Source organism: Channa argus, chromosome 11, assembly GCF_033026475.1.
Source record: "Channa argus isolate prfri chromosome 11, Channa argus male v1.0, whole genome shotgun sequence".
NCBI lineage: Eukaryota > Metazoa > Chordata > Actinopteri > Anabantiformes > Channidae > Channa > Channa argus.
In genome coordinates, this window is record NC_090207.1 from 17,955,804 (window position 1) to 17,972,383 (window position 16,580).

Sequence of the window (16,580 nt, forward strand, 5' to 3'; positions counted from 1 at the left end):
GGTGGCGATTTAGTGCAAAATCCCCATAAATGTCAAAGAAAATAAAAGCGTTAAAGAGGAATTATCATACAAAGTAATGATCTTTACTTTTTTACTCAACATCGTATACCACCTTTTTATCATTTTTACCACTATTTAAAAGTGAAACAAACCAGTGAATACATGATAGTGCAGGCACAGATCATAAGTAAAACCCAATGTTATTTGGCTTTATATCTTGGGGCAAATGGCCATAGTGACCCTATCAGAAATCCTATGGGATTACGTACCTATTATCTTTGTGGTTAATATAATGCCTTGAAACAATAATGGAAATGAAACCCCACTATGTTGCCTTTTTCATGATGCCAGTAGAAGTGATATGACAGCAGTCTCATGGGAGATTCTAAACCTCTCGTTTGCTTTAATTGATATAATGAATGGCATGTGTTTTCAGCCTCCATCGTCTGGTAATTGCCATTTTTAACACCCATCAATGGAATATGTGCTGTGGAATGATTGAAGACATTAATGCTTTTGAGCACAAATATAGTTGACAGTAACAAGAAGAATTCTATGTGTTGTTAATTAGCTAACGGATCTTATAATAACATTTTATGTGGAATCAATGAAATGTGTAATTCCTTCTTCAACCACGTTTTTGTATGTTCATTTCCTTTTCTGTGTTTTGATTTGGTATTTTCCTTCCGATAATAAATATAATTGTTAGATATTTAAGCCCATATCTTCCATTGGTTTCCTGTATTGGAGACCGGCTGATAATAATTCTTCTTCTTGTCCTACAGGCTGGAAGATCAGACAAAAAAGCTTCACAAGGATATGAAGAAAAGCACTGAGGCTGATTTAGGTGTGTTCCGCCACCAGCCTGTGATACTGCCTGGTGTTCCATTGATGTACTCTTGTTCATCAACATACTTGATGTTACCTGACAGGTTTTCCCGGGCTGGAAGGGTGCCTAGTTGTCTCGGTTTGTTTCGCTGTGCGTCAGCTCTCGGAACAACTCGACAAATTAGACAGGAGATTCCGAGCCTTAGCCTTAATGTTTTATAGGTTTCTATCTTTTTCTACATTGTTCAATTTGTCTGCCATCTCTGCTTTTATTTATTCATGCATTTGGCAGCCACAGAAATTATGTTTACTCTACTTTTTATTTGCTTGTTGGTTTTGGAGTTGTGTATTTGGGAAGTAGCAGTAGACATGGCCTGTGGTAAGTAGTCAGTTGTGGGGGTGGAGGAGCAGGGACGGATGGAGGAGTAGAGTCTTCTTCATTTCCTCTCTTTTGTGCTCTGGAATATGGATGTCTGCATCATCAAAGTGTCATAGCTGTCAGGCCCTCATTATCGTTAATGGATTCCATCTGTTGCACAGGTCCTGTCTCCACCAACTGCTACCAAACAAAGAACTGGACCTACTCTGCATTTAGTGCACTGCCTTCTGTATCCACCATCATTTATGGAGTCAAGGGTAGTGATATGCTGAGCCCTAGTGATCTTGCTGACAATTAGCTGCTCATAATATAACAGAATGCAAAGGACGTGCCTTTCATATTTGAAAATTGCTCATCTTGTCATCTCAATGCCATTTGATCACAAGGGGAAAAAAGCTTCAGTTATTTGGAACTAATACAAATAATTTAAATGCTCTGATCACTTTTTGATTGCATGACCCTATAATCAACATGTCTCTCCATCTTATCAGTCAAATTCAAATCAATTTGTTACTTTTCAAATCTAAAGAGGAGCAGAAATGCCACACCACGATAATTAATTGGTTGAAAATTGGTCCTGAGAGAGACCTAACAGAGTGTGAAAACAGACCAGATCTCCTCGAAGCCCTTTTTCACCACAGCCCTTTTTGTCAGCTTCTGTCTTCCCGGTGCAGCTCATTTATTTTGACAGTAAAGCCATAATCTGATATGTGTGCTGTGTCTAAACAAAGTGGCATGAGTGCAGATTAACAGTAATTGGTGCTGTCAGTGTAGAAGCATTGCAAATATTCTTGGTGCTCTGGTGAATATTCAACAAGGCAGGCAGCCCCACCACCCCCTCAGATTTTTACAATGGGGGCAGCACTGTGCCATTCTACTTTAGCTCTTTAGTTTTTTCCCAACAGCTCACTTTTGAAGACCTCACTACATACAAGCACACACTGATGAAACACATAAATCCTTAGTGTAATCCACCAAAAAATTACCCCTGTGGTTGTATGAAAATGTGTTTGTGCTTGTATAGAAGTGTAGGTAAAGACATTTTCTGCAATCGGTTATCATCCACACAATCATCTTTTCACATTATTTAATTATGTTTATATTATATATTTAATTATACAGTATCTTTTTCATTGCATTTCATTGTGTGTCTGGCAGCCATGTCCAAAGCAGCAGTGAAGATTTCTGCAGACCTGCTGAGTAACCCGCTGTGTGAGCAGGATCAGGCCTTCCTAGAGTCCATGACTGCTTTAGATACAGCCATGAGAAGAATGGACTCATTCAACCAGGAGAAGGTTGGACTCTTTATCACAGTCTTCCATACTTTAAATTTGTATTGCACTATTTCACTCTTTAGTTTGTTCTCTTCTTCGTTTTCTTGGCACTTACCATTGGTATTAGATTTGTATCAGGGGAAATGTCTTTGACATACAAAGAAGGAAACTAAATGGGTTTTTGTTGAAAATACATTTTCATATTTGTCAATATTGTGCAGCCTGTGCACTAAAAACTATCCGTATGTCTTTCCTTCTGCTGTCTACTTGAAAAGCATCTGTGGCATCATCCTCTATAAGCCCAAGCTACTGGTTATCAGCTGTGAAGATTGATGCATTTGTGACTCATTGGTGTCTAAAATAACTCATACAATGGAAAATTCTTTTCTCAACAGGAAAATGTGCCATACCACAAAATTCATAGAAGGACCTCTGTTTATAGCTTGTGCGGTTATCATGTTTATTGAGATGTACAGTACATTTGGCTTCAGGTCAACTTTTTTACAGTGACGCCTCGCAGCATATAGTGTTGAAGGTCTGCAGTAAAAAAGTTTGTATATTCCGGCTTCATGTATATGATATATAGAAATTGTAATAATCTTCAAAAAATGTAACTTAAAAACACCCAAAATCCTCAAAGGCCTCTCTTGGTAAAGCAGTAGAAACTGAAACAGCACCCAGGGAATCACCAAATTTCCAGGCTATTCAGTACAGACTGACAGGCAGGCAGCTCTGAACCAACAATGCCATCCACAGAGCTACACCACTAGTGTTGTTAAAATATGATCATGATCACATTTCCTCATGTGTTTCAAAATTTCGTTTGTTTCTGTTTTATATTTCATGTGCGTGTTGATTTTTAGTGTGTTTCTCATAATCTTTGTGTCTTTCACCCTTGTATGTCCTATGGTGCATCTGTATATATGCAGAGATTTCTTTTCATAACTGTAAGCAATACAGCATACCCTTGCCTACTCTCTCACAGCTGTAGTTTGTGATGATCTGTTCTTTGGATGTCAGGGTACTTCTCGTTATTTACTGGGTGAACTTCAGTTTTTTGATTAGAATCATTGCCACAGGTGATTATGTGAATCATAGTGGCCACTGCATGTGTGCATCCTCAAGGCACTACACTGTGAAGGGTAGACTTTTAAAGAGGAAAAATACAGGAAAGAACACAGGAGATCACACTAAGGCATATACCGATTTACTTTTTTCCATCTGTGTTTTCTTGACTCATTGCCCTGCTGTTAGGTGTTCTGGGCTTTTTACATGTGTAGCCTTAAAATATTCTCCCTGTTTCACATTTTGTTGTAAACCACAATGATTTCATAACCTTTTCACCAACAATTATCTAACAAGGTGGAGCAAATGAACAGTTTTGTAAAAAGTGTATGGTTTTATTTTTTATTTTTTTTATTCTGACAACATTTTAATGTAGTTTCTCAATTGCACCACAGTGTATTTTGAGAAAGTATGATTTTATGTTAACATATTGTGAATTAGACTCAGTCTACACAGAAAATCAAACCATAACCTGTGTCAAAGACTTTGAAGTGTTGAACCAAAACTTCTGTAGAAGTGTTTTGACATCCTCTTTTTATCAAAACTAATGGCATTGATTTTTAAATGTGCATCCTGTAAATCTACTTCTGTGTTGAAACCATTTAGGCAACTATATTGCAGTAGTCCATTTTATTTACTTTTTTCTTCAGTTTTACAACACCAGTCTTCTAAACTAGCTTTGCTCACAGCTCATCAAATTTTACAGGAGCCATTTTGACTGACTAGACTAAAGTAGAATGTGGGTTGGACGGAGTGTGTGGGTTTGTGACCCGGGGTGCGTATGTTCCAGGACTTGGCTTGGTTGAGTGCCCAGGAGAGCACTCCTGCCAGTTTGACTGTTTTCCGGAGAGAGTAACTTTTACATTCTTTAAATTTTATACAGTATCAAATTCCCTTTTTTTTTTTTTTTTTACTGTCTCCAAATTTGAAACTGAAGAAGTATTTTTACCAGTTTTGCCATGCATACTTGACAATCAAATGATAGGTGATTTTGAGCACTCAGAATCCACAACTTGTTTTACCACAATGTGAAGATACGCTTGTTCAAAGTTAAAGTCTATGCTCCCCTTTTTCCTCCTGGGTACAGTCGGTACCTTGATTTCTATCAAACCAGGGAGGCCATGGTCCCCTCAGTATCCACATCAATTCATCATTTTTGAGTCCTTATTTAAAGATTATTTTGTAATTTTAGTCATCAAAAAATGGCCAACTTGTCTTTGTATGGATGTATTTTCTGCCTTCATGATGTAGTTTTCCTGTTTGGCTGTATGACTGGGATGTCTTAGAGAATGATTCAGCCCATCATTTTGACCTCAGCACAGTTTCTCACTTTTAGAGCACAACAGTCGCAAACTGTATTGACGTGCTTGTATACTTTTTTAACACACTTTCATCCAGAGTGGATTTTGACAGCTAGGTCACACCTGATTTTCTCTGCACTGCTTTCAGTCTTACTAAATAAAAATCCCTGCCTTAACTCAATGCTCAGTGGCAGGTTTGGGCTGGGCTGTGTCTCTACTTTGGTAAAATGGCTAAAAGTGGGCAAAAGGCAAGAGTTATTGTGAGCACTTTTTTTTTTTGGTCAGCCTGCAATGTGGAATATCACCTCAGGTTTGCTAGGTGTTTAAAATCCAGCACAGCTCACTGAAACACTACGCCTGCTTCTCCCTTCAAGCTGACTGTTGATTCTGAAGGCACCAACAGCAAACCCTAGTGCTCCAGTGAAACAGACACAAAAGCATCCACCCTTTGCTCTTCTCCGCGTTGAGACGAGATGTTCTGCCGCAGGGCCCACAAGTGAGAGAGCCAGCAGATAAAACGTGCAGCGATAATGAAGGCAGCAGTGGCCCAGGTCTGTGTGTTTATTTCTGGGGCTGAGGAGGGCGCACAGCCCCCCCGGCACACTGCTGCTGAAGCTGAGCCCCAGTGTAGTGTAGATGTAGATGGCGGCAGAGCAGTGGAGGATGCTCCGTTTGGAGGGATATTGATTTCCTCTGCGATCTGTGTGTATTTTTGGGAGGCCTGTGTGCCGGGATGGCCTCTGCCCCGTGACTCACTGATGGAGACTGCTGCTTGAGCACTGGCCTCAGGCTCTGCAGAGCCTCCAAGGAATAGCTTTGCACCCCCCCCCCCCTCTCTGTGGGAAGGGGCAGAGGGTAGAGGGCACCAGCATGCTTAAGCAAATCTGCCGGTGTTGTTCTCCCTTCTCACTGCATGTTCTCACCTTAGAAGCAGCAGCACAGTTCAAGTATGGGAGGGGGGATGGTGTGAATATGTAAAACAAAGAAAATGTGAATTCCCATGTACTTATTTGTTATTGGTTCTCTGTTTTCCCTCAAACCACAATCAACCATTTTGTACATGGAAATCTGCCTGTTTGAAGCAGTGAGTATTGCTGTATGTTCTCATAGATGGTCAGGGCATTTTTACAAACCACAGCTGCGATCTCGCTTCCTTGTTGTTGTGTGATTGACTGTCCTTCCAATAGCAAGTGAACATATGATTAGTGGAGCTGCTCACTGTTCTCATGCAGCTCTCACTTCACATCTCACTGCTTTAAATTCTTCTTCACTGCTCCTATTATTTGCTTTTTACTTGACTCAGTTGCCTGGTTAACTTAGGAGTCTGTTATGCTATGAGATCTAGTAGTAAAAGTCATGTTGAATCTGCATTGTAAATTATGCTGGGAACTTTATTAATTGTGCACCAACTTCTGTCGATGAGACTTGGTGCCGGGGCTGGAGGCCTAAAAATGAGATGTTCGTTTACTTCCATTTAACACCCCCTTCCCCTCCTTTTCTTCCCTGTTGGTTCTGGCAACCAGAAGGAGAATGCAGGAAAATATAAACTGTTATTGTTAAAATGTTTGTTTGCAAAGAACTTTCATCTTGTAAGGCAGCCCACCCTCCACAGGATTTGAAATCAGTTGGGCTTCGCTTTCATGTCTGTCCCCTGACAGTTCCATCCTTTTGTATCGCAAGCTCAATGAATATTCAGGGGTTTCTCCTCAGGGCCTGTGTACAATAAAAGAGTCAACGTCATGAAAGTTTCTTTGCAAGCCCCCCTCCCCTTTTTAGTTGAGTGCTCTATTTGAAATATACATAGTTGTTGATGTTTCTGCATTGGCATCAATTTGCAGCTAATGAGCGAGAGATGTAGAATCTATTTTGTTCCATATTTTTAATAATAATTTCAATGCAAGTCAGTTTAACAGTGAATGACAATTTATAATTCCACTTTCCTTGGGTGTGTTTATTGCTTATGTTAAGAATCTTTCTTTTTATTACAGGTCAACCAAATCCAGAAAACTGTTATTGACCCTCTGAAAAAGTAAGTAAATAAATCTCAAACTTTTTGTTCTTCTGTATTTTAGGGCCATTTTAAAATGTCTACACCAAACCATGGTCAAATAGTGGTTGTTGATGAGTTTAACATTTTGTTTGGAGTGGCAGATTAGTGGAACACAGTCGGGGAGGGTAAAGATGATTTTGTGGCTTTTTTTGTTATTGATGTTATAAATCCACTTGAAACTGTATATAAATTAAGTCCTGTTTCTTGTAACATTTTCAACATTATAACTTTGTAAATATGTAACATTATAACCAAACGTATTCCACAAACGTGTCAGTTGGAAAATGCAGTACTACAGGAAGACCACAGTTGTATTAATACAGATTGTAAAAACGAGATAGTGAGTGAGCAGTGCTGCTGTGGTGGTCATGTGTCTGGAAGAAAGTTTATTTGGTTCTAATTTCTAATACTCGCCCCCATTTGAACAGGCAGTGAGTGCTATTCCATTCCTTAAGTCAGACTTTTTTTTTAAATGTGCGCACATACACACACATCCTGTAGACACGCACATGCAAAACAGAGGTATTGAAGGGAGTGGTTCGACTGTCCCACCCATCTTCCGGAGTGCTTGTTAAGGGTTTGCTTCCTCCTCTTGGCTCCTCCCAGGAGATTAAACATATGTTTTATATGGGAGCTTGTGCATATTTTTTTATTGTAACTATATCTTGAACTTTCTCCCCCATAAATCCATTTTTCAAGTAACCATTGTGAAGAGATTCCACTGTAAAACATGAATAGTTGGGGTGTGTGTGTGTGTGTGTGTGTGTGTGTGTGTGTGTGTGTGTGTGTGTGTGTGTGTGTGTGAGTGTGAAGCCCTCTCTTCCTCATGTGCTCTGGTGGCGGAGCAATGACAGGATGGAATGGTTCTAATTTCCTCTTCCTGGTGGGCGGCAGGCGGACGTGTGGGCAGGCTCAGAATATGGCAAAGGGCCCAGCTTCCTGGGCCCAGAGTCAGAGATTGGTGCAGAAGGAGAGCTGTCTCAGGACAGTACATGCTCTCACTCAAACACACATACACAAACACTAACCTAGATTTTAGAGGTGGTGCTGTCTCACAAAGTTGGTATTTTGGTAAAGTCATACATTTACATGATTCTGAGATAGAGCAGAGGAAATAAGTTCATAAACAAGTTTTAAAGCCAAGTTTATCTGACCTCTTAATTAATTTTTTCTTTCCTTAAAAAAAACAGCACTATTAGTTTATCAAAGTGTCTTCTATAGAAAACTGAGACAGAAAAGCTACTATACTTTACAGCTTCCATTAAGATTCCATTAGTCGTTCACTAATGAATATTTGTTATTGTTTACTTAGTCTCTGCTCTATTGGTGATCTTGTGTCATTGTACAGAGAATTAGAGAAGAGTTGAAAGAGAGAACGTTAATGATAATGGAAGACCTTGAATAGATTCTGTGTGCATGCATGTATGCATGTTAGGCATGTGGTTGTGACCATGTGTAATAGCCATTTCAAATTTCAGCATCCATCTTTAATACTTAGTGTGGTAAAATGAACAGTCAAAAAATAAAAAAAATGCCAGTCCCCCACTTCTCCCCCCATTGTCTCTTTCTCTCTCTCTCAGGCCCAGGCATGAATTTCATCCACTCAATGGGGTCACTGAATGACATCACTATGTTTATGTGAGGGGAGGGGAGTGCGTGGGCATTCAGGCATTTGTGTTATCTAGGCCTTCTAACTTAGCCCTTTCTGCTCCGTTGCTCTTTTGGGTGAGACAGAAGTCAAGCCTGTTTTGAGACCTCTGCCCTGGGTTGAACTGTGAATGGATCAGCTGACTTCACTCCTCCTAATCAGAGGAAGACTCTGCCCCTGGAATTGAGCATGTTGTGAGGCCTGGAGCTGACTGGATTATTTAGCCTTAGCTGCAAGGTTGATACAGTATTTTTTGGGGGGGCAGTTATCACTTTTGATTTAAATTTGTTGTTGAATGTTTGAAATTGTAGTTCAGTTTTAAGTACACAATAAGTACTATCTTTTAATCTTTTCCTGTGTATCATGTATCCAGGCTGCTTGAGTTTTCATCAACAAAACACAAGGCAAGTTGCAGCAGATCGAACACTCTTCACAAAGGCGGTTCGGCTGGCATGCACGTCAGACACACAGAAATTCCCATGGCTCATTGCCCTTATACCATTCACACACAGGAGGGAGTTATTCTACATTCAAAGCAAGCGAAGTTTAACAATACTTGCCATGTGATGTAACCTGGCCTGATACTTCTAAGTCTTTATCTGAGACCATAACACATTGAGGTAGTAATTTGCCCGTAAACAAATTCCTTGCCTATATTTTTAATGGTTTGCAGAGTGTTTTTTTTTTCTTTCTTTTTATTTTCACAGTAGTGAATTATGTGACGGTAATAGTGAAGAGGGACAGCCAGCCTCAAAGACTGAGGGTGTCTGGACCAGAGTTGGGCTTGGCTGACGAGTCAGACTGGCCTGTCTGTGGATTGGCAGCTGCTCATAAACACACTCTTTGGTCCAGATGTTATTATCATCCAGTCTGTTCACCACACCCTGACCTGTCACATGGACAGTGGTGTGCCCTTGGCCTCTGTGCAGACCTTAACCAACCTAAGGCATGACTGACTGACCACAAGTGCAGATCTAACTGGCTGACTGGTAGTTGTCCAGCCAAGACTTGGACATTGAGGGAAATGTCCACTGTCTGGACCAAACTGTCATTACAAGAGTTTATAGTCACCTTCATCCAGGGCCACTGCTGCATATTATGTGGGAGCTGTTGACACAGCTGAGTCACTTCAACTTCTGTCCCTCGAATATAATAGTGGGACACCCGTATGGAAAGGACAGAAATGGGTTAACAAGCAGCTGGCTTTGTGTCTCGCTTTTCCTCCTCCAGCACCAGGAGAGCAGTGGCCCTTAAGTTTCTAGTGTGTTGAAACATGGTAGTCGCTGGCTGTAATGTCCCACTTGAGAGCAGAAACAACAGGCTATCATGGTGTGTCATGAGGAACTCACAGCATGCCTTCAGATGAACTACACTGGAGAGAATGTAATCACCCTTTGTGTCATCTAAAAGAGTATTTGATGCTGTGTTGTCATTAGCCAATAGGACAGTGCTGTTTAGCAGTCATGGGTAGAGGGCAGTTACATAATCCCTTGGCACTTCAAGTATGTGTACACTGGAACAGATAGTAGACTTGAGGACCGGCATCCACCCCTGTTGTAAACTGGGCCAAAGTGGTATTTTATAAATAGCGGTAGAGCGTGGGTTGTGGGGCTGGGCTGGGCTGAGTACTGTGATGTCACTCGAAAAACTAAAAGACCACCCCTTTGCTTAACTTCCTGTCGGAAACAATTCCTGCTTGTTTGCTTCTGCTTCTGCCCTCTGGTAAGGTGGACAAGCAGATGAGTCCATAATCTATTTTTACACTGTCAGTCCACAGGTTCTGTGCCCACCAGTGCAACAACAGACCAAGGGTTGGCATCTAGAGGAACCTTATTCATAAGGCCCACTTTTGTGGCTAATAAGTCTATGGGCTGAGCTGCACAAAATAAACTATTGTAGTAGTGTGCCTACATTGTTGGTGGAACAGTTTTTTAAATGAGTCATTCAAAAAAGCTCCATCTCACAATTCAAAACAATTGTTTTATTGCTGACTCAAATGTGGCTGACACCTGAGTGAATAATTGTGAAGCTTCCTTTTTAAGGACATTCTCCGTCTTTTGTTTACATGTTAGAAAAGCCCCCCAAAAATAGGTTTGTAATAATTGTCTTTGCTCTGCTGTTAGCTTCTTAATACTTGCTGGGATTTTACAAACAGCTTGTACAATTTCCTTGTCACATTCACCTGTATTATTCCTTGTATCCCCTTTAAGTTTTCAGAGCATTCTGTGTTTTTAATGCTGCATACAGTCAAGGATACTTTACCTATGTAATTTAAAGGTTATCTATGATCAGGGTATGTCAACTTTAATTTCTATATCTTTATGGATTATTATTGGGTTAAATATTTACAGAATACAGTATTCCTGTTTCCCATTAAAAGCAGCCACAAAACCAGTACAACAAGTCCCAGGATGAATCTCAGACTCCTGTTGCTAAGTTACAGATGAATGTTTTCCTATTTTTAGTGCTGAAGACTAGGATTCTCATGGCAAGAATATATTTTCATTCGGAATATGATAATTGTCACAAAATGAATTGTTTCATTCCATTTTGAACTACAGTACTTGGATAATAAATTAGAGGAAACTTAATGCAAAGCTGTCCTCAGGGGTTTGAGAGTACCTCTGCAATAAGATGTTAAGTCAATGAATTTTATTTATTCATAATGGCTTTTATTAAGATGGGGTGCAATGCTGAAAGCATGTCTGCAGTTTCCAAAGAGCAAGGAAAGTTGTTTTGAGATTGTGTTACTGTGATTTCAGTTTTCCTCTCCACTTAAGTACATACATGTGTGTGTCTGGGTGTTTGCAAGCTTACACAATTGTGTGTGATTGTTCTTGTGTACTATTGCTAGTCAGAGATGTTTGTCTTGCAGGTACAGTGGTGTCTTCCCCAGCCTCAACATGGCAGTGAAACGTCGGGAACAGGCACTGCAGGACTATAAACGGTTGCAGGCCAAAGTGGAGAAGTATGAAGAGAAAGAAAAAACTGGGCCCATTATGGTCAAACTACACCAGGTACTGTGAGTTTAAAGCTTGCATCTGTGCATGTGATAATCCACTCAAATGCTCCCTCAATCTGCAGGGGAGCAGAGATCACTTGCTCTTACATGTTGCCCGTATTGTGAATTGAGTGCAATAAGTGGAAAAAGACACAAATGCTGACTGGATATGAACAAAAATAGTTGAGCACATGCATACTGTACATGTGCGCTCCTTCACCCACGCAAGCTACCAGGCTCTCAAGTAGTGCCTTTTCAAAAAAGGCACTGCTGCACATCTACAGGCACATAATTGAGAATTGTAGACACACATACCATGAGGCCACTACAAAAGCACACACATTCACAGATAGCGATGCAGTGTTGCCTATGCTATTGCCTCTAACACATCCTCACATGGCAAGCCACCCACACACTCTGAGAAAAGCACTGTCAGGGGAACAAAGCCTTGAAGAGGCCTCCACATCCCTGCCCTTTGAATCCCAGTGCACTTAAAGAAATGATCCTGACAAAACACCCGTATACCATTTCAACTGGCATGTGTAAAGAAAACTAAGGTTAAGAGACCATACCATAATGCAGTAGAAAAACAATATGTTGTAGTTGGAATATAGCAACTCCCCCCTTCCCCTTAATAAAAATTCTCACCCTCTCACACATATTCATTGTGCATTCCATAACTCCATGCCTACAGTTGACTACCCACTAATACATTCACACACAGATCAGTGCTGCTGGAGTCCACTCACAGCCAAGTCTGCCCACATTACCCACTCCTCCTCACTGTGGTCGTGATTACAGCCTTTTTTTTTTACACTGCTTCTCTGTGGGAATTAGCCAAATATCTTTCTGAACAATAAGAAAAAGGAGACTAATGATGGTTCAAATGACGAATTTACTTTAATCTTAACATTTCTAGGTATGTTATGTCTCTTAGTTTGTAACTCCTTGTACTCAGTTTTTTGTGAAAATCTATAATATGTTGTGTGCTTTGTAACATGAAGTGACACTGTTGAAATGAGGGAATGTTATACTAAGTGAGAACTCATGGTGACCAATCATGACCTTTTGTTTCCTCTCTCCCCTTACACCTCAGGCCAAAGAGGAGCTCCGACCAGTCAGGGAGGACTTTGAGGTCAAGAACAAGCAGCTGCTTGACGAAATGCCCAAGTTCTACCACAGCCGCATCGACTACTTCCAGCCCAGCTTTGAGGCTCTCATCCGGGCACAGGTTAGTGATCCCCCCCTGAATATGTACACACAATGAGCCATTCACACATGCCCGTGTGCAAACATACACACACACACAACTCCAAAGTGTGCTGCTACGCCCCGTAAGCACTGGCTAAACAGTGCAGAAAGTGTCTGATGTAAGGGAGTGTATAATCCTGGCAGTCTCCCTCCATACAGCTCCATCCTAATGCGATTAACCACCAGTGATGGCCCACAATGCTGCGTATAGCCCAGGAGGACCTCATCTGTCTGGCTCCACTGCAGCCCTGCTAGCCTTCCTCTAACCTGAAGCTTTCTTAAAGCAGCTGGGTGTCTCACGTTAGCGCCACCATGTCCCCCTCCCCCACCCCAGACCTGCCTGGCGATGTCATTTCCTCCTAGTTACAGTCACTGGCACACTCCTAATTAATAAACAAGATTATCCCAGACTAATGACAATTACCAGTTCTGTGAAATACTTTGAAAAAAAAAATTAGCAAACTGAGCAATAAAGTAAAAGCAGGATAAAACATTTCTACAAATCTTTGCACTGGTCCTTACTTTTTCGAGAGATTAAAATTGAAGTGTTTTACCTTGTGCGTGGCTTTGTTTGGTGCTAAGAGTTCCTATTAGTCAAACAAGCTGTTTTATTCTGTCTACATTATCTTTATTCATGTAGCTCACACACATGAATGAGCATTTACACATGTTTACACATACACAGTCGCACGTGGGTGGTCAGTGGACCAGTGGACCTCATCCCCAGCCTTGCTGCATGTGCTCAGTTTCATCCTCCACTCCCTTCTCTCCCTTCTCGCTTGTTGCTGCTCAGCTCCCAGCAGCAGCAGGAAAAGGCACAAAGGCTGCCTTTGTTGTTAGTCCTAAGCGTCACTACCACAAGCCCTGTCCAGCAACTGTCAGTGGGACACACAGCCTGACCTGCCCACCTGTACAGATGTTGATGAATCGAGACATTGTCTTGATAGTTTTTTTTTTTCTCCTCACTTTAAATTCACTGCTTCATGTATTCATTCAATAAACACTTAAGGTTACTCTGTTTATGTTTAATTTCTGTTGATTCTCTTTTTCTGACGACACAGTAGTCACGCAGTGTTCATTGTATTTGTAGGCTCAGAGGTTAAAGTGTATCGTGTTAGTATAAATATTAAGCAGCTGGCACTATGGTATGTTAAAATGCTCAGAGAGAAGTCATTTAATTCAGAGCTCTACTTTACTCAAGGGCTCCTTTTTGTATCGTAGGTGGTCACAGTTGTGTTAGGCTGCGTTTATTCCTCGTGGTGACTCTACTAATTGTAATAGTAGAGTGTCTTTGCTGCAGAAAGCCAGACACTGAACTTGTGTACATTATCATCACTGGTCATATGGACATTTCCGATGGCCCTTTCAACAAGCCACTTTTAGGAAAAAAATATCCGCTTTACCCCCACAAACAGCAGTAACCCAATACTTATGGCCCACTCATGTGGTTTAGGTGGCAAATATTGGTATAAACATACTAAGGTCTTTCAGACTGGGCACTTAAAAAGCCTTGTACAAAGTAGTCTAGAAACGTTTTTCATTTGGCTGACAGTGGCAAATCTGCTCATGACAGAGTGAGACAGATGTTATTTGTATATAAGATGCATGATTCCTAGTTTATTTCCATCTTAACCTAGCCCTATTCTGTTGTGACCTGTTGAGACTCAGTAAGCATTTCTCCCACTGATATCTTGGTTGGTCTTGGTGTTTCAGCCTACAATAGGACACACATGCAATTTCAGAAAAGCCAACGATGCCCCCTTAAGAGCATGGTATCGTATGCATCGCTGCGTGAATAAACATTGAGATGTGTGTGGGTTTCAAGGGGTTGTATTTCCCAGTACTTTCATTCTCTGCCTACTCTTCTAGAGTCTTGTAATGTGATTAAAGTCTATTAATCATCAAAGCAACTCTCTAGGGAGCCTGACTCATGAACTAAAGGGAAGAAGCAGGGGTGGGAAGTGTCAAGAAAGCTTTCAGTGAACACTCTTTATCTCTTGTTCAGATTGGGAGAGAAAAGCAGGGTCACTGCCCATTGAAGTGCTGAGTTTTTGGGGCTTTCTTGGAGCTGTTTGATATCTGTGGGCTTTCTCTTCTCCTCTCAAATCACTTCTCATTAGTGGGGTTGAAGAGGTATGAGATCAGCAGCGTCAGACTTGTGTAAGTGAAAGCAAGGTTAAGTTTAGTGAGTGGAACACAGTTTGGACCTTTTTTCCGGAGACACCTTAAAAAGCTGTGTGGATTGTTGCTTCTTTCTCCTGTGCCCCCCAGGTGGTGTATTTCACTGAAATGTACAAGATCTTCAGCGAGTTAACAGATCAGATCGACCAGGCAGGGCTGACTGATGAACAGAGGGAGAGGGAGACAGAGGCCAAGCTCAGCGAGTTGCGTGCTCTGTCTATTGTCGCCGACGACTGAAGGAGGAAGGCTGAAAACCGGGAAGGGCTCCTTTCATGCCTCTTTGAATGGATTGCACTCTTTTCAGGCTCCTCCACACAGTTCAGATGGACAGCAATGGCCTTAACCTGATTAACAGTTTATTTCCTTATGGCCTCACACCCCAACCCCCATCTCTACCCTCCTGTGTTTGAGTCTTTAGAAAACAGCTAAATTGCTACTAAGCCATCAACCAAGTACAACATAAGTCAACATGTTTTTTTTTATTTTATTTTATATAAATTATGAATAGAAAAGTACTCTTCATAACTAATTTACATGGTTACATGTCTGGTTTCAAATATGCATATAAGCAATTTTTAAAGTAGGAAGTGACAAGGAATGTTTTTTATTAATCACAACAATCTGTGAAACTGTTAACTCATCGTTTTTATTGCAAAACTAGATGCAAGACTGAATGTTATCTGCAAGAAAATATATTTGTGTCTTGGCTTTTGCTGGTTAACTCTGAGTTTAGCTCTGTGCCATGTATTGTGAGGGCTTTTAAATTGGGGTTTAGAGGATAATTTTAATAACATGTGCATAATGTGCCTACATGGTCTTGACTGGATGAAAAATGAAAACTAACTTGAACAAAGTGAGATGGTGTCTATGTAGTAGTGTTGAAAGGTCGACCACCGAGGCTGCGGAGAGAACAGGTCTGTGTTGAAGCCGAAATCATTCTCCAAAACAAAGGCTGGTGCTCCCTCTAGTGAAAAATACTGATAATGATGTGCAATTTCCACTTATTCACACTATCCATTCTTTGTTCTATTGTTAGTGGTTCAGTTTCTGTTTGTAAGGAACCTCACCCATTGTTGACATTCTGCAGAATGTCAGTTCTCCGGATCCACTACATCAGCTCTGGAACTGTTTTTAGCTTTGCTTTAAATTGGACCAAATCGTTCTTTCATTACCCTCCTTTGTTTGTACACTATGCTGCCATATTATGCAAGTGGATTTTTTTTTTGCATAGGTGTAACCTCAAGAGTTTGACTATTTATTCTTTAATAGATGTATTTTGACTTTGAAATTATATACACAAAATGCTGAGTTGTCTGTGTTTTGCAGCGTAGTAACCAAATCATTGTATTCATTAAGGTGTGTGGGTTTTATTTTTTTTAACAGTGTAAGTTGTAGTAGTGGATGATTAACTAAGGGGGATCAGTGGGCTTTATATAGGCTTGTAATGTATAAATACTGCAGTCTGTCAAATGACAATGTTTTCATCTGTCATTTCAGTGTATATCAATAATCAAATAAATTAACCGTGAGAATAGCAACATCTTCTATAATCTGCATTGTTAATATAGCATTGTTTTGAAAAGTTTGTTTAAATACTACCTG

At 40.6% G+C, this 16,580-nt stretch overlaps 1 protein-coding gene across 6 annotated transcripts in view; it reads left to right on the forward strand.

The window, feature by feature from the left end:
- Positions 1-16,516, forward strand: part of bin3 (bridging integrator 3) — a 32,469-nt gene extending 15,953 nt beyond the window's left edge. For 3 of the 6 annotated variants that reach the window (XM_067520414.1, XM_067520415.1, XM_067520418.1), the window contains 7 exons: positions 786-847; positions 1,369-1,464; positions 2,366-2,502; positions 6,836-6,876; positions 11,421-11,562; positions 12,643-12,777; positions 15,069-16,516. In XM_067520414.1, coding sequence (XP_067376515.1) covers positions 786-847; positions 1,369-1,464; positions 2,366-2,502; positions 6,836-6,876; positions 11,421-11,562; positions 12,643-12,777; positions 15,069-15,215 — 760 coding nt within the window. In that variant the 3' untranslated portion in view covers positions 15,216-16,516. Of the gene's footprint in view, positions 1-785; positions 848-1,182; positions 1,208-1,368; positions 1,465-2,365; positions 2,503-6,835; positions 6,877-11,420; positions 11,563-12,642; positions 12,778-15,068 lie in introns of those variants that run through there. The other 3 variants (XM_067520417.1, XM_067520419.1, XM_067520416.1) reach the window with 2 other exon arrangements.
- Positions 16,517-16,580: the final 64 nt, after the last annotated feature.